At 46.0% G+C, this 18,189-nt stretch overlaps 2 protein-coding genes and 1 non-coding gene across 5 annotated transcripts in view; 1 reads left to right on the top strand and 2 right to left on the bottom strand.

The window, feature by feature from the left end:
* Window positions 1–17,170, top strand: part of RNF24 (ring finger protein 24) — a 144,832-nt gene extending 127,662 nt beyond the window's left edge. The window contains exons 5-6 of the mRNA XM_029219674.1: window positions 5,837–5,916; window positions 6,892–17,170. Coding sequence (XP_029075507.1) covers window positions 5,837–5,916; window positions 6,892–7,030 — 219 coding nt within the window. The 3' untranslated portion in view covers window positions 7,031–17,170. The remainder of the gene's footprint in view (window positions 1–5,836; window positions 5,917–6,891) is intronic.
* LOC114895136 lies at window positions 82–216 on the bottom strand. The gene has a single exon (XR_003793441.1). It is a non-coding gene; the product is annotated as a small nucleolar RNA SNORA70 (small nucleolar RNA).
* Window positions 15,766–18,189, bottom strand: part of PANK2 (pantothenate kinase 2) — a 28,160-nt gene continuing 25,736 nt past the window's right edge. For 2 of the 3 annotated variants that reach the window (XM_029219673.1, XM_029219672.1), the window contains one exon: window positions 15,989–16,232. In XM_029219673.1, coding sequence (XP_029075506.1) covers window positions 16,182–16,232 — 51 coding nt within the window. In that variant the 3' untranslated portion in view covers window positions 15,989–16,181. Of the gene's footprint in view, window positions 16,233–18,189 lie in introns of all 3 variants that reach the window. The other variant, XM_029219671.1, reaches the window with a different exon arrangement.

Here is an 18,189-nt window from a genome sequence, read left to right as displayed (position 1 = left end):
GGGCTTTCCAAAGGCACCATGCATACCTGTCTGGAGCCTAGATTGGGGACAGCATGCCAGTCATTAATGTCCACTGGAAAGGGCTGTCTCCAAGGTCCCTTAGGGCAACCCATACAGGCAACAGGCCACATACACTACCGAGGAGGCTGCTGTTTGCAGCCATTGCGCACCGGGCCCCCATGGGGAAAAGAGCACAGTCGGCTTAACTGGCTGCAAAGGATCTATTCTTTGACTTCAAAAAATGAAGAGTGATGGGAGTGTTTCCTATCCTCATTCTGTGAGGCCAGTATTGCCCTAATATCAAGACCGGTCAATGACATCATAAAAAAAGAAAACTCCAAACCAATATTCCTTATGAATATAGTTGTAAAAATCCTGAACAAAATACTAGCAAACCAAATTCAGCAGCATATAAAAAGGATTATATATCATAACTAAATGGAATTTATCCCAGGAATACAAGGTTGGTTCAACAAAGGAAAATGAGTCAATGTAATACCCCCTATTGACAGAATAAAGGGGTAGGGAGAACACATGACCACCTCAATAGATGCAGAAAAAGCATTTGACAAAATTCAACATTATTTTATGATAATACTCAATAAACTAGAAGCAAAAGGGAACTTCTGCAACTTGATAAAGATTTCTATAAAAAACCCACAACTGGGCTTCCCTGGTGGTGTAGTGGTTAAGAATCCGCCTGCCAATGCAGGGGACACAGGTTCAAGCCCTGGTCCGAGAAGATCCCACATGTCATGGAGCAACTAAGCCCGTGCGCCACAACTACTGAGCCTGCACTCTAAAGCCCCCAAGCCACGACTACTGAGCCCACATGCCACAACTACTGAGGTCTGCATGCCTAGAGCCTGTGCTCTGCAACAAGAAAAGCCACCACAGTGAGAAGTCTGCACACCGCAATGAAGAGTAGCCCAGGCTCACTGCAACTGGAGAAAGCCCACACGCAGCAACGAAGACCCAAAGCAGCCAATAAATAAATAAATAAATAAAATTTAAAAAAACAAACAAAAAGACCCCACTACTAACATCATACTTAATGAAAGACTGAAAGCTTTTCCTCTTAAGGGGAAACAAGACAAGGATGCCTACTCTTATCACTTTTATTCAACATTGTACTGGAGGAGTCTAGGCAGAGCAGTTAGGCAAGAGAAAGTAATCAAAGGCATCCAGATTGGAAAGAAAGAAGTAAAGCTATATTTGCAGATATGATTTTGTAAACACAGAAACCCCTAAAGAATCCACCAAAAATCACAAGATAAATGAGTTCAGTAAATTTCCAGGATAAAGATCAATATACAAAAATCAGCTGTAGGGACTTCCCTGGTGGTCCAGTGGTAAAGAATCTGCCTTCCAATGCAGGGGACGCGGGTTCAATCCCTGGTCAGGGAACTAAGATCCCACATGCCACGGGGTAACTAAGCCCATGCACCACAACAACTGAGCTCACACGCCTCAACTAGAGAGACTGCACACGGCAAACTACAGAGCCCACGAGCCCTGGAGCCTGCATGTCACAACTAGAGAAGAGAAAACCCACAGGCCACAGCTAGAGAGAAGCCCACACGCTGCAAAGAAAGATCCCACATAGCTCAACGAACATCCCATGTGCCGCAACTGAGACCCAATGCAGCCAAAAATAAAATAAAGTAAATTAAATAAATAAATAAAATCAGCTGTATTTCTATGCAGTGGCAATGAACAATCTGAAAATGAAATTAAGAAAGCAATTCCAATTACAATAGCATCAAAAAGAACAAGATTCCTAGGCATAAATTTAACAAAAGAAGCTCAGACTTGTACACTGAAAAATTGTAAAACATCATTGAAAGATATTATAGAAGACCTAAATGAATGGAAAGACATCCTTTGTTCATGGTTTGGAAGACTTACTATTGTTAATATAGCAGTATTCCCCCCAAATATTTACAAAATCAACACAACTCCTGTCAAAATCACAGCTGCCCTCTTTTTTTTGTAGAAATTAACAAACAGAATTTAAAATTCACATGGAAATGCAGGAGGCCCTGAATGGCCAAACACAGTCTTAAAAAAAGGAGAGGATTGGAGGATTCACACCTCCCAATATCAGAACTTACTGCCAAGCTACAGTATTTAAGACACTGTGATACTGGCAGATGGACAGACATACAGATCAATGGAATAGAAATGAGAGTTCAGAAATAAACCCATACATTTATGGTCAGTTGACTTTCAACAAGGGTGCCAAGACATCCAATAGGAAAAGAGTAGTCTATTCAACAAATGGTTCTGGGATAACTAGATAACCACTTAAAGAATGAAATTGGAGCCCTGCTTCACACCATACACAAAGGAACTCAAAAATGAATCAAAGGGCTTCCCTGGTGGCGCAGTGGTTGAGAGTCCACCTGCCGATGCAGGGGACGCGGGTTCGTGCCCTGGTCTGGGAAGATCCCACATGCCGCGGAGCGGCTAGGCCCATGAGCCATGGCCACTGAGCTTGCGCGTCTGGAGCCTGTGCTCTGCAACGGGAGAGGCCACAACAGTGAGAGGCCCGCGTACAGCAAAAAGAAAGAAAAAAAAAAAGACATTGAAAAAAAAGAAGAAAGTAAAGAGACAAACCACAGGGAGAAAATATTTGCAAATCTTATATCTGATAAGAGTTTGGTATCCAGAATACATAAAGAACTCTTACAACTCAATAATAAAAAGCCTACAAAATAAAAAGATCTGCAAATACTTTGTCCCAGTCTTTTTATCCTAACAGGATCTTTTGCAGAGCAAAAGTTTTTAAATTTGATGAAATCCAGTTTATCAATTTTTTTTGGTTGCTTTGTGCCTATGGATGTCCCATTGCTCCAACACCATTTGTTGCAAAGGCTGTCCTTCTGCCATTGAAATGCTTTTGCACCTTTGTCAAAATCAGTTGGCTATCTGATAAGGGATTTGTGTCTAGTATATATAAAGAAGTCTCACAAATCAATAATAAAAAGAAAAATTACCCAACTAAAAAACGGGCAAAGAATTTGAAAAGACTTTTCTCCAAAGAAGGTATACAAATGGCCAGTAAGCACATTGTTAGTCATTAGGGAAATGCAAATCAAACCCCCAATGAGATGTCACTTCATACCATCTAGGATGGATATAATCAAAGAGACAGACAATAATAATAACCTGAAGATATGGAGAAATTGGAGCCCTCATACACTGCTGGTGAGAATGTGAAATGGTTTGGCCACTTTGGAAAACAGTTTAGTAGTTCCTCAAAAAGTTAAACATAGAGCTACCATATGACCCAGCAATTCTACTCCTAGATATATACCCAAGAGAAATGAAAACTCTTAACAGATACTTGTGCACCAATGTTTAGAGCAAGATTATTCAGAATAGCCAAAAGCTATATATAAACAACCCAAGTGGCCATCAACAGATGAATGGATAAATGTGGTATATTCATATAACGGAATACTATTTTGCCACAAAAATGAATGAAGTATTGATTCATGCTACAGCATGAATGAACTTTGAAGGTATCTTTCTAAGTGAAAGGAGACAGGCACAGAAGACCACATGTTGTATGATACCATTACATGATTCCATTCCATTTTGAAATGACCAGAATAAACAAATCCATCCAGAAAGGAAGTTGATTAGTGGCTGCCAGGGGAGAAGGTGGAATGGGGGGTGATGCTTATGGACATGGGCTTTTGGAAGCAGATGATAAAAATGTTCTGGAATTAGACAGTGTGATGGTTGCACAACTCTGTGAATATATGAAAAACTGCTGAATTGTACACTCTACAGGGGTGAATATTATGATGTGTGAATTATATATCTCCATTTTTAAAAAGGAATGAGAGAAACAATCTTGTTGAAACACTGGAAAGTAAAGCTTATTTGCAAAATATGATCTGTAAATTTGTAAAATTAGTTTGACCCTTGAGGGAACTTCTAAGAAGTCAGATCTAAGGCTTTTCTCTTCATGATTGACCTTGGCTTTTGGTCAACTTTAGTGCTTAACACATCAGAATTTATTTTGTTTTTTTTTTCAGGTGACTATGGTTTTAGAATTTTTTAAGAAGAACGTAATAGCCATTAATAGTAACTCCATTTGAAAAGGCTACAAATCTAATTTTGGATTCTGGAAAAATAACCAAAGCAACGTCTTGCCCTTTGGTAGGATCAGCACTGAATATCTACAGGGCAGAGCCAGCAGTCCTCACCCTCTTTCAGAAGGCTATGCTGGGAGGGAAGCTGGGTTAAGGCCAGAGGACCTTTTCACACAGTGTAGGAGGTGGGAACATCATTCCCCCTTTACAGATGGGAAGCAGAAGCCCAAAAAAGATCATCCCAAAGCTGGAACCACTAGTTTCTCATCTTTACCCACAGCTTGTTCTTAACCTTCCTCCAGAAAACAAAACTGGGCTTGAAAATAGTACTCCCATCACTAAATTTAAACGTGAATAAAAATAACTGGTATTGGTAGACTGCCTTACTGCCTCCTCAGGCCTGCCCCCAACCTGAGCTGATGACAGTCCCAGGCAGGGGGTTGGGGGTATGTAATATCTTCACTCTACAGATGAAGCAACAGAGCTTGAGAGGCATCATGATGGCAGAAGTCACACAGCTTGGGTGTCCGAGCCAAGGCCAGCCATCTGTCCTGCCTTCCTCCCTGCTCTCCTGCTGTCTCAGCAGTAATGCCAAATCTGATAAGACAAGTTATCCATGCTCCTCCTCCTGTGAAGATCTTGTCTGCTATATACACAAGGCCCTGAGAGCTCCCTGGAGAAGGGTGTTGGAAGACCAACAGCCACAGCACTGGCCACGAGACACCAAGAGCCATGTGTCCTGTCACATAACCTAAGAATACTGGGTTACTTGTTATAGGTTAAGAAACAGGTGACAGGGAGGCAGGTCAGCAGTCTGGACAAGAAATGGTGATGGTTGAACCAGGATCCCTGAAGATGAACAGGGAAGCAAGCAGGGAGGAGTTCAAGCTTTGGGCAGACAAAAGTGTAACAGACCTGGGTCCCCAGCCAGACCTGGCCACTCACCTCAGACAACATGGTTACTGCTCTGAGTTTCTGTTTCCCCATTTGCAAAGTGAGTAAATGGGATGATACCTGGTGTCCCTGGGCACTGGTAAGTGCCCAAGAAGTAGTGGCTGGAACCCAGCATCTGGCTTTGAAGAAGGCTTCCTTCCAAGCAGTGGAGCCTAGCCACCTGTCAGAGCAATCCTGCCCCATCTGCACATTTTCGTAAGGTTAAATTCAGTGACTCTTGAATAACTTTTTATAAGACAAAGACAGACACTGACAGAAGGACAGTGCCAAAGTAAGGGGCCCCAGGAACTACAAGAAGCATACTACTGCAGGCTGTGCCATGGTTTATAGCTTCCAAGTTATGAAAACTGGAGAAAGGAGAGCCCCAGGGCCTGCCCCAGGGTGCGAGCAGTCCCTTCAGGGGCCCTGCTGCTGAGCAGGCAGAGCATTCCCTGCAGAAAGTCAGCCTCTTGGCACAGCACAGAAAATTACATTATGCTCAGTCTATCTGGTGAGAATAAACCTAAGTCAGACTCTTCTGATGGACTGAAGTAAAGAAACCTGCCTCTTGCTTTCTGTCTTCTCCCATCTGCCCTCCATCTTGAAGACATGTGACAGGAAGAGCAGGAGATTCTTCTTCAGAAGACCTTGCCGATTCGAGCCTGTTTCTTTCACTTAAAGAGTTGTGGGACATTGGAAGTCCCTTCAAATGGCTGGGCCTTGGGGGCCTGCACTTTACATTGGCCTGGGAGAGTCCTTAGCAGACACTTTGCCTCATCTATGAATCTGTCTTTCAGCTCTGTGCAGTGTGCCTAGAAGACTTCAAGCCTCGAGACGAGTTGGGGATTTGTCCATGTAAGCATGCCTTCCACAGAAAGTAAGTATTGATGTGGAATTATTTAAGAGGACCTGAGTTTGAGGCACATTGACCAACTCACTTGTAGGCTTGGAGCAGTGCCAGACAAGCTTGATGGCTTCATGACTGGTTTATAATGCAGAAAGCTGAAAGTGCCCTACAGGCTGTTTTGTGTGTGTGTGTGACATTAGGAGGGATCAGGGTGGTGGAACGTGAATACCAGGGCAGGACTTCAGGCAGAGCGCCAGACAAGCCCACACCTCCTTGGAGCCCAGGCTATAAAGAGCTGTTTTACTGGAACTTTGCAATGAGAGTTTCCTTTCCTAAAAACTTATTTTAATCAAAACCATAGTTATGGGCTTCCCTGTTGGCGCAGCAGTTGAGAGTCCGCCTGCCGGTGCGGGGGACACGGATTCATGCCCCGTCCAGGAAGATCCCACATGCCGCGGAGCGGCTGGGTCCGTGAGCCATGGCCGCTGAGCCTGCGCGTCCGGATCCTGTGCTCCGCAACGGGAGAGGCCACAACAGTGAGAAGCCCGCATACTGCAAAAAAAAAAAAAAAAAAAAATAGTTATTTTAAATCAAAATAAATAAGTCTGAATATAAATAGTAGTGTGGGACCATCTCCTCCCCCCCTCCTACAGACATATTTAATACTCCCCCTTCTCTTGCAATTTTATGTGTTTTGTATTTCTATTAGAAAACTTCATTTCTCCTCCTTCCCACCACCCTCCTCAATGTACTTCATTCTTTAAGAAGTCATGGATGACTGAGGGTATAGCATACTGACTGTAGCTTCTTGGAAAGCTGGAGTCTCTGGTTCCTCCAGAGGGTGAAATGCATTCTCCACCCAGTGGTAGAACACTTCGGGACCTGGCTGTTCACTCCAGTCCCCACCTCTGAGCAACAGATATGTTCAACATGTGAGGCATGTGGGCAGGGGGTGCCACGAGCATGGGACTGACCTCTTCCTTCTTGTGCTGTCTCGTTCTGCAGGTGCCTTATTAAGTGGCTGGAGGTTCGCAAAGTATGTCCACTGTGCAACATGCCGGTTCTGCAGCTGGCCCAGTTGCATAGTAAGCAGGACCGTGGACCCCCACAGGGGCCCCTCCCTGGGGCAGAGAACATTGTATAGCTCATCACAAGGATCAAACTGTTGCAGAAGCCAATGTCTGCGTGGAGCCAGGAGGAACACAAGCAGTCTCTGTGTTGGCTGCTCTACCTGGGGCACCAGCTGCTGCTTCCTTTGTCTAATGAAGAACTCTTGGGCCAACTAGGCTGGGAACCAAGACTCCTGGGTCTTGTGACAACCAAAGTACTCTGACACTACCCCATGCCAAGAGGAGTAGATGAGCCTGTGGGTTTGGTTCAAGAAACCTCATGAGGGTCTCTTGCTAACTCCATTGCACTCTGTCTCCCAGACACTTATCTCCATGTCAAGGTGAATCTTTACCAAGCATAAGGGACGATAAACACAAGTGTTAGAGAAGGGAACTGAGGGCAGGTCTTTAAAGCCACCCCCACCCCGACCCTGTGGACACATGAGCTTCTATGCAGACCGTGCATGCCTTTGCAGCAGCAAACCCTCCTAGCAGCCCCAGCCAAGTAAAAACAGTGGTTACCTCAGCCCAAGCACAACCGGCTGCCGTGCCGGAGGCAGTGCCAACAAGGCTTTTCACGTTATGTCCTTTTGATAAGGCCATCTTAGAACCCAAGGGCTTTGGTTACAAAAAAGCAGCAGTACCCATCACCACAGGTCCTGCCTCAAGTTCACAACACTTGCTTATCAAATCATCTAAGCTAGAAATATTAGATGTGCTTGGAAAGGTCTGGTCAAAAGCCATTTCCTCTTATTTCCCCTCCTACTCACCAGTGAGGCACAGCCGAGCTGCCATCAGGAGCCCCAGCAGGGGGTGGGCCTCTGAGCCCATGCTGTCCCTGTATGACCTGGGGGCCTCAGGGTGCTGCCCACATTCCCACATATGCAGTGTGGTTCCAGCGTACCTGCTGGTCTTGGCCCACTGCCTCAGTAGGAAGCTGCCGTAAGCCCCTCACATGGCTCCAAGGAGGAGCATCTTACTGATAACGGCCAGTCCCCCTGGCCCTGCTGAGCTGAGAGGAGGATGCTAACCCCCTTGCTTCTCCCCATCCTTCTTTCTGTTCTCTTCCCTCTCTTGCCCTCTCTTTCTACTCAAAAGAAAATGCCCATCGTTGACTTAACAATTTAAAGTATCCCAAATAAGATCCCTATGTAATTCTGAAGCCAGGGAAATGCTAGAAATTGTGAATAGTTTCAGGAAGCTCCTGCAAGGCTATTCACCATTGGTGTGTGCTTCAGTATTTGGACTTGGATAACTAACTGAAAGTGTCTTTATAGGGGAGAAACGCATGCTGCTCTTTCGCTCTTTCTGTCCAACTCTTCTAGAAGTGACTCAGAGTCTAGCAGGATTCATGACTATTTTATAAGTTAGCTATGTGAAACAGCATTGGGTCAGATAGAAAGCTCTCTTCCACAGCCCTGCTCTCCACCTCCTTCCATCACAGGGGTGGGACTCCTCATCAACAGCTTTGCCTCTCTGCTCCATCCCCCAAGTATGAGTGGGGGCAGTTTCTCATTGCAAATGCAGCCTGCATGATACAGAGAGTGGAGGAAACTTTGCTACTCTGTTCATGGCATATCTCCAGGAATTTTCTTGGAATCCAGCCTCTACCGTCTTAGAATGGGCGAGGGAACCTGTCCTTGGCTCAGGTGGCTGGGATCAGATGAGGAGGAAAATTCCCATTAGCCTAGAAAAGTGCTGGGCAGAATCCAGTTTGGGAAATTACAAATCCAGTTGGTCGGAATTGGCTGTACCCTATGTGTGACCTATTCATGGTATGCTAACTGGACTGCTTCTTTAAACAGGGCAAGGGAAGTGTGGAATATTTTTATATGAAAGCCTTAGTCTGTCTGGCACCCATGAAAAGAACTATTTGTACACTCCTACTTTCACCCTCTGTTTCTGCATTCTCTATTTTGTAGCACAATAGAGTTGAATGCTGCAAAGCACCCAGTTTATAGTGAAATGTTTTCAGTGACCAATGTCAGAAGTAGGCTTACTTTGGACTAGCCTCATTAATAGCCAACACTCACCATTTTCACATAATGGCTTTGGGACAAATGTCACCTCTTAGTTATGGGGTTCCAATAGGAAACAGAACTTTTCCCTTCAAAGGAGGAATTCTTGTGTTCTATACTGCAAATTATTTCATCACACAGCTTTTGTAGGATTATAGCCTTTCAGTGCGTCAGTACCAAGGAGACAGCCTCACGAAGTCCCTCTATTTGTAGGGAGGCAAATTAATTCATCTCACCGTGTCACAGCTAAAGGCCAGTTGGACCAGACATTCAAAGCCCATCTGTTAGAGGAAAGCTTGAGAGTGTTGTGCGCTCCCCACTAGGCACCATCATGGGTCTGCTTTACACCATGACCTCAACACTTGTGAATGTGCAGGGCTTTTAAAAACCCAGCTCTTCTAAGGTGGGGCTTGACACTGGAGTGGTTAAGAGTGTTCGCTCTGCTTATAGTCATCTTCCCTTTCTTGGCTTGGTGTCCTTCTATTGCAGCATGGCCAGTGTCACCTGCAGTAGTTATTACTCTTAGCAACACAACGTGAATGTGTTTGCTCCCCACATCTGGATCCTCCTCCAGAACGTCCCAGTGCTGCACTGCTGTAACTGAGAATGGCCAGGGTTTAATTTATGTCTTCCTTTAATTCTAATTAAAATCACAGTTTTATGTGAAGGACAAGGTCAAATCTCCATTCAAAAAAAATTATTTTTAAAGAACAAGGATCCCTTAATACTCTTTGATCAAGCTCACACCTCACAGTGAGGCTGCCCTGTCCAAATCTATCTCCATGAGTTGTTGACCTTTTGTTAATCTGTAGACATGTGAGGACTCTGGTCTGCTTTTGGGTCACTGGCAGGTAACGTGATTTTTTAACTTCATCTTAATGTGTCTTAAGCAACTCAGAGATTGGGTGTTGCGTGCTGTGGGTTAGTGGAGCAAAACTCAGACTCAACTGGACTCCATGGGTGGGTGAATCATTATCTAGTTCTTACTAGGGGTACAGCTGAATTCAGCTGGCTTTAGGAACAGGGAACAGACCCAGCCTGACTTGATTCCTGGTTGAGTAGGCCTAACATGCTAGTTGTCATCTGCTGCTTTTCTTTGCCACAGTGATTTGGTTAGGCCTATCCCTAGTAGTTAAGGCCCTAGCCAAGGAACAGGACAAGACAGTAATGGCCAGATGGGAGCAGGTGGCCCATGGGGAAGTCTGGGCTGAGGGATACAGGGGACCTCACACCATTGCCAAAGACACTGTTCTCGACAAGTCTTGACAAAGATCCTTTCCCCAGTGCCTAGCCCCTCAAATCCATCAAACGAATGACCTCACGCCCTGTTCCTTTCCACATTACCCACTCCAAAGCCTATCATCTTCATGGCCTGGTCCCATTCTGCTAAGCTGCCCTGAACGACTGTAGTAACTTTTTCTGAGAGGTTTTCTGGGAATTATGAAATGCACACAGGGAGGCATCCCCAGAGCTCTGTAGAGAAAAGGTGCTCAGCTTGATCTGAATCACCCCCTTGCCACTCACTAGCCACATGCCTTCCTGCAAGTTAGCCTCCCAAAACCTGTTTCCTTATGCACCCACCCAGGGATTGTAGGAAGGGTGTCCCCACCAGCTCTTGTGGGGAATTGGCCACCATGTCTGGAGCCCAGCAGGCAGGCCTAGAGTCATGGGGGCTGGTGCTACTAGGTGACGCTGTCATGCTGGCCACATGGGGCTCCTCTGTTGTCCCGGTAGAAACAACCTCAGCAGAGAGCCTCCTGAGATGTAGGGGCTCTCCCCTGGGTCCCAGTTCACCTGGCTCCCTTCCCTTTCCCCTCTTGATCTTCCTTAGTCACTTCCGTTTACCTTTGCCCATGGTGCTCCCCAACATGGTTGCTCAGTGCTGAATATTCCTTAATTTTTTGAATAGGTAATCCCTTCAAGTGGTTCACAAATCATAAACAGTTAAGTCTTCCTTGCATCCCTGACCTCCAAGCAAGCCAAGTTCCTCACCCCTTGAGCACCCACTATTAGTTCCTTGTGGATTCTTCCAGAGATTATTTATGCATATACAAGTACATACACATGTATGTACATGTGCATGGGGTGTGGGTGTGTGTATATATATATACACACAGACACACACACACAGTTGACCCTTGAACAACACAGGTTAGGGGCGCTGACCCCCTGTACAGCCTGCGCATCACTTTACAGTCAGCTCTCTATATCCGCGGTTCAGCATCCAAGGATTCAACCAACTTTTGGATCATGTAGAATGTATTCATTGAAAAAAATCCACGTGTAAGTAGACCTGCTCAGTTCAAACCTATATTGTTCAAGAATCAACTGTGTGTATGTGTATAATTTTTTTTCTTTTTTACTTGTGTAATACCAGACAAGTATATTCAAGGAACATTCCTAGTAATGTGGGAAGAACCATCCCAGAAGTCAGAATATCTGTAAAAGGTGAGCCCAGAATTGGGGGATATTTCTATAATCACATTCCTTTTGAATAAGACATATTTTCCACTGATTGCAGCATGATGAAATTCTAGTTTGCTATCCCAATCAAACTACAATCCCTCCCTGACCCTAACCACTGATGCCCAAATAACAAGACAGCACAACCAGTTTCCAGCCTATCTTTCTGAGTCTGTTGCAGGGCACTCAAGAGCAGGCTCCACAGCCAAAAGCAACAGCACAGTCCAGCAGCTTTTGCAGGAGCCTGGACAGGCTGCAGCCGCACCTCAGCCCCCCAATCCAGTTTCAAGTGAGGACCAAGAGCCCAGCAGTGACGTCTGGTTACAACTGTCATGGTTTCTTAGGCAAGCCCATGTTTTTGAGGCAGGAGTTTGAGAAGCTGCAGTAACTGAAGGCTGAGACATACTTCTGTTTTGTGGGGCAGATGTCTCAGATGTTGCTAAGCAAATAGGTGGTCAGCTGCCTCAGCATTAACAGCAGATATGGCCGAACGTTCAAGTTCATGAACCTACTCCCTTTCCCTTCCCACTCTTTATGAACACACTAAAAAGAAAACGTTCCCACAGAATTTCTCCTCACCCAACATTTTTTCAACAACAGCAATTATCCCACCAACATTTTCTTTAAAAAACAATTAAGTTCATTCTTGCCCCTGCAGGAGATCCAGGTTAAAGCTGCTTCCTCCAGGCAGCCTTGGGGGGAGGGACATGGACTTGTGCCTCTCATTCCTCACCCACCTCCCTGGTATCCTGCCACACAGAACAGCAGCCCAGGGATTCCCTAGATTAAAAGTGCAACTTGGGCCCCTGACCTGAAACTTGCAAAGGAATTGTGTGTGAAACTCCACTCTTCTGTCATTTGATGAACCTCTTGTCTTTTTCATCGTTAGCACTTAGGAATTTGAGTAAAGGAGATGAAAGTGTCTAAATTCTGGTGAAATTTGCAGTTGTTAACTGGAAAATGCTGGGTCATGTTCCTTTAGTAGATTAACGAAGGCTTCCACATGCCATGGAATGTGCTTCCATTTGATTGGGAACATGAGGAAAACAGAGGGGCTTCTTCAGTAAATATTATTCCAGTTCAGCTTCAGAGCCTAAATTGTTGTTGCAAGATGCAGTTTTATTCCACTTTTAGACCAAGCATCAGCACACTTGGCTTACCGACCCAGTGCTCACTTCTGTGGCTGTAGTGTCAGGGCCTCCCTGCTCCAGGGACATGTACCCACATTGTGGGCCCCACCAGTGTCAAAGGACTTGTCTATTCTTCCATGAAGCCCCTCTCAGCTCCCTAGGCCAGTACAAGCCTGGCAGACCTGTGTCTCGGGCCAGGTGCACACCATCCCTCCATCCACCCCTTCCCTCCCAGGCACCCCCGCTAGAGCAGGAGAGGCAGATGGGGCTAGTGTTAGGAAGTCCTTCCTGGTAACAGCTCAGTCTTCCAAGAGAGTGTTCCTGAACTGTCATCTCTGGGTCTCTTGACAGATCTTTGCCAGAAAGAGTGGATATTAGTCCTATAGTTTTAAGCCCATTGGGGTTTATTCACTAGATATCGTATAACTCCCTCAAAAGGTTTATGAAATGCTGAACCTCAGGTTTCATAGACATGTTTGTACACTAAGAATTATGCGCAGAATATTTTTAAACATTCGCAGTTTTTTGTAAGCTATATATTTTTGTATATTTAATTGCTATTTTAAAATTTTAATGCATTTTGCTAATTACTCTTGTTTAAAAAATAAGACATGCATGTAACTGACTTAAATGTAAATAAAAAGCAGATTTTAAAAATACTTTGTGCTGAGCATGTACACACCCTTGGTCACCCACATCCCACTTAAGCCCATGTAGCAAGAGCTGAAGAGTGGTTCTGAACAAACAGAATTGGTCAACAGCAACAGGTGATTGTGACAGAGGAGCCTGGCTTATCTCTCCCCATGGTGTGGGGTGCCAGTCAGGGGTGATGAGTGGAGCACCAGGCCACAGCAAAGGAGAAGGCAGAGAGGCCAAGGCCCCCCCTGCCACCCTGGCCTCAGCACCACAGGTGTGGCTGGACACAGTCAAGCAGTCTCCCAAATGTGGACACCAGTGCTCAGGAGGTTGCAGTGGTGGAACTGGCCCACGCCTCACCCCTCTAGCTATATCCCAGGTCTGGAAATACCAACTATTCTGTTGGGAGGACAAAAAAACATCTCCTGGTCCAAAGCCATCCTGTGGCAGCTACTGTTTCTACTCACCAACCCTCACTAGGACTCTGCAGCTCAGCTTTGGCCCCATAGCTTCAGGGAAACTGCTCCCCCTCAAGGCCATCCATGGCCCTGCAACCAAATCTGTGCCACCTCTGAAACCTCCTCTTAATGCAGGTGCCTGGAGAGCTCCTCTCCCCTCAAGTCTCCAGAGCAACAGGCCCCCTGCACTAGTCCCCTCTGACCACTCTTCGGTGTTCTTCGCAGCCTCTTCCTTCTCTGCACATCTCTTATTATTCTCACTCTACCTTGGGATTCACTAAATTCCCACCTACATTTTACCCACCTACATGCACATCATTCTCAGGTCTCTGACCTAAATATCCAGATACCTATTTGGCATCAAAAATCAGGCAGCCCAAAACCAAGTCTCCCCAGCAAGCCTAGGTGCCCTCACAGAACCTTCTTCCCCCACTTCCAATCTCCACATCTCTAAACTCAACCCTCTAAAGCATCTCTCTCTACCTGACCATCCACTGCTCCCATCTTGGTTTGGCCACCTTCCTTTCACACCTGGACCATGACCACAGCCACTACCACCCCCACTGCCTCTAATAGGGGAGTGTGGGATGGGACCCTCAGGCTAGTATTTGGAGGGCTGACTGGAAGGGATAACTGCTGAGATGAAACAGGGCAGTGGTTTAGACCAGGGTGGTAGCTGTGGTGACAAGACTGAGTTTACATGCATCTCACAAACTGGAGGTAGTGAAGTGGCAGGAAACTGGGAGAGGATGCTGGCGGAGCTTCAGGGGAGGATGGAGACATTTCTGTGTAAAGATGGCCTTGGATATACAGAAGAGAAGGGAAGCGGGAAAGGGGAAGGGGGAAGAGGGACGAGAAGGCAGTCAATGCCTTGGGACTGGAGCTCAGAGGCAAGGGCTGGGCCAGATATGCTACCTTAGAAATCAGAGTCAAGGTAAGTGCTGATGACTGCTTAAGGAGATCAAGGATTGAGCCTGAGGGCTCGCAATATCTAATTATCTTCAGTGGAGAATAAATTGGCAGAGACAAAGTGGCCTAGGAGATAGAAGGAAAAGCAAGAGGGGTCTGCAGTGTTAGAACTGAGGAAGATGAGAACATGAAATGTCCATTAGATTTAGCAATGAGATTCACTGGAGTAAGAAGGATGGGCTGAGCACAAAGCACAAAAAGAAGTCACAGAGGCAGTTTCTCAAGAGCAGGAAGTGGTGAATCCATGGAGGTGGAGGGCGACTTCAAGGCACAAGAGGAAAGGGGGCTCTGCCGGATTCTAGCTGTGTGACTTTGGGCAGTTTCCTCCTCTGTTAAGTTATGGAGATGACAAGGGCTGCATGACACGACCCACAAAAAGCAATGGCACAGCCTCGTGAGCACAGTAACTGCGGGGAGAGCAGGCGGAACCCCACAAGGCCTCAGAGGTCAACCTGGATCTCCATGGGCAGCGAACAGGCTCACGCTGGCTCCATTCCTCGGTCCAGAGGAAGAAGCCAACCTCTACCAAGACTCCATCTAGAAACCTGTCTCTCCTCAAGCAGCCTTTTGAGCCTCCCACACGCAGCCCCTCCACTAGATCCAACTGAGCCAGCCTCCCAGGCAGTTTCCAGCAAGCACAAGGCAGGGAGCAGAAGGCGGGAGAGCCCCACCCTGCTCTCCATGAGCTAATCAATGGACACCTCAATTCCTCCCTCTCTACCAGCCTGAAATAACCAGATTCCCCCCACTCCTTGAAAAGCTGTCGATACTGGCAGCCCTCTTTGTCTGCTTTTAGTCTTCCAGATGTGCTTTTTCTACTAGCTTACTCACTTCCATCACATCAATTATCCCTCCACTACCCAAGGAAATTCTGCCCAGGGGAGAAGTCCTTTCCCTCCAAACAGATGTTCCCAGGATCTACAGTGTAAACAAGCTGGAACTGCCCTTCCAAAAGTTGCTTAACTGTTAAAGGCACAGAATTAACCTGCCCAATAAGTCTGTAGAACCTTGAAACATGTTTTTCAATACATTCACACAAGCTAAATGCACACCAGAGTTAATGCTCATTAAGATGATCTCCAAGGCCACACTGATAAAATTGTGATTAGATTATAATACATAGTATCAATAGCTTGCCTTACATTTAGCTAGTTCAACAGGACACAAAACCACAGCCCGTTGAACACAGAACAGCTCTCCTCCCCTGAAGTGGCTCCACAAAGTGATGCTGAATTTCAAAAATACACAGCAAGTTGAACAAAGCTATACTGAAGAGCAACTTAAATACAGAGAATTCTCACCGACATGGACATGGTCCACTTTTTTTTTTTTTTAATATATATCTTTCCTTACTGGTTATTAAGATTTATCTTGATGACTTAGAAAAATACATTTGTCCTTTCTCGCTTTGATTCAGGTAGTACACAATCATAAAACTGAGTAAGTCTCTTAAAAAAACAAGTCCACAAATCCCATTGTGGAAGGTTCCAGGAACCCCTCCCCAGGTAACAATCAGGGGATCTTCAATAGCTCAAGGAGTGCTCCAACAGCTCCAAAATAACCCTGAAAAAAAAAAAAAGAAAAAGAAAGAAAAAAATAAGAGCAATTCTCCTTTGACTTATTTAAATTACCATAAATATGATTACTAGCATTAAAGCCAACACAGCCCTTAATTCCTGACACCCATTTCCTGACTCCCATTTTGCTGAGCCCAAGGCCAGCCTGGGAGCAGAGAAGCTCTGCAGAGCTCCCAGGCAGCAGGGGAAGGACACTCTGGCACATCAGACCAGAGCCCACAACTGGGGCTCCACAAGTTATGAGGCCCAGAGCAGCCCAGTTACCCCTGGTAAAGGACGGTACCTGGGCCATCTCCTGCAGAATGAGGCGGTGAGAAGCAACAGGGGCCTGGAGCATTTCCAGACAACTCTGGAATGAAGGGAAGATGAGACATGAAGTGCAATGAAGGAGAAGCGGGGACAGGTCATAGAGGGCGAGGGCTAGCTGGGCTGAGGGTGGAAAGATGGGGGTGGGATGGGTTCAAGACTCGCCTGAAGAAGCGGATGAGGGTGGCAGACATGTTGATGTCCCTCCCACACATCCGGTCACACCACCCCTGAGAGAACAAGGACACAGGAGCAAGAGATGTGGAGAGCAAGGAAGGGGGGTCCATACAGGATGTGCAAAGCTGAGGTGCCCCAGGCAGCCAAGCAGCCACACCCAGAAAGTCACCGGATGTCTGGATTTGGAGCGGGGCAGCAGTCAGGGCAGTACTGGCAGAGGTGAGCAGCAGAGAAGTGGACAACAGAACCTTCAGGCAACGTGTAGAGAAGGGTGAGGACAGAGGAGCAACATCTGAAGAACAGAAGCAACTGAGGGGAAGGCAGAGGCATGAGACAGAGAAGCAGCAGCTGAAGGAAGACATTACAGGACCATCTCCTGAAGTAAGTATTCAAGGCCAAATACAACCAAGACATGACAACCCAAACAAGAAACCTAAACAAGGATTAAATATAAAAGAAAATGAGGCAAAACCCATACTGGCAGAAATCAGAGAATAATCGTACAACGATACAGAATCCATCAAGGTCTCCAAAGAATGCAATCAGACAGTAAAGTACTGTAAGAAAGAAAGAAGTGACTGAAAAAGGAATATGGGAAGATCCTGGAAGACCTACTATGGATTAGAAGAACATATGAGGGACTTCCCTGGTGGCACAGTGGTTAAGAATCTGCCTGCCAATGCAGGGGACACGGGTTCGAGCCCTGGTCCGGAAGATCCCATATGCCGCGGAGCAACTAAGCCTGTGCGCCACAGCTACTGAGCCTGCACTCTAGAGCCCGTGCTCCGCAACAAGAGAAGCCACCAAAATAAGAAGCCCACGCACTGTAACGAAGACCCAACGCAGCCATAAATAAATATTTTTTTTAAAAAAAAAGAACATATGAGAAGTCTCTGAAATATAAATAACTAAGGTTTAGTCTATTTTCCAAGAAAAGCTTCTCCAAAGAACATGTGGCCACACAACAGAGAGGCCTGCCCTTTCGCTCTTTTTTTGGCTTTAAAAATAAGCAGCCACGGGGACTTCCCCAGTGGTCCAGTGGTTAAGCATCTGCCTTCCGATACAGGGAACACAGGTTCAATCCCTGGTCAGGGAACTAAGATCCCACATGCCGCAGGGCAACTAAGCCCGTGCACCACAACTACAGAGCCCATGCACTCGCCCGCACACCTCAACTAGAAAAGCCTGCGCACTGCAACAAAGAGCCCGCATGCCAAAAAGAAAGATACCGCATGCCACAACGAAGATCCCGTTTGCCGCAACTAAGACCTGACGCAGCCAAGTAAATAAATATTAAAAATAATAAAAAATAAATAAATAAGCAGCCACATGAATGTATTATGAAAGTCAGAAACTGTAGGAGGGACACAACTGAGCAAGACTCAGCCACACTCAGAAACCCACAATTACAGCCAGAGGATAGAATTCAAGGGTGTTCACTTTATTTATTTTATTTTATT

The sequence above is a fragment of the Monodon monoceros genome, unplaced genomic scaffold (genome assembly GCF_005190385.1).
Source record: "Monodon monoceros isolate NGI ecotype Baffin Bay Population unplaced genomic scaffold, NGI_Narwhal_1 Super_Scaffold_13, whole genome shotgun sequence".
NCBI lineage: Eukaryota > Metazoa > Chordata > Mammalia > Artiodactyla > Monodontidae > Monodon > Monodon monoceros.
This window is presented reverse-complemented; position numbering and strand designations above follow the sequence as displayed.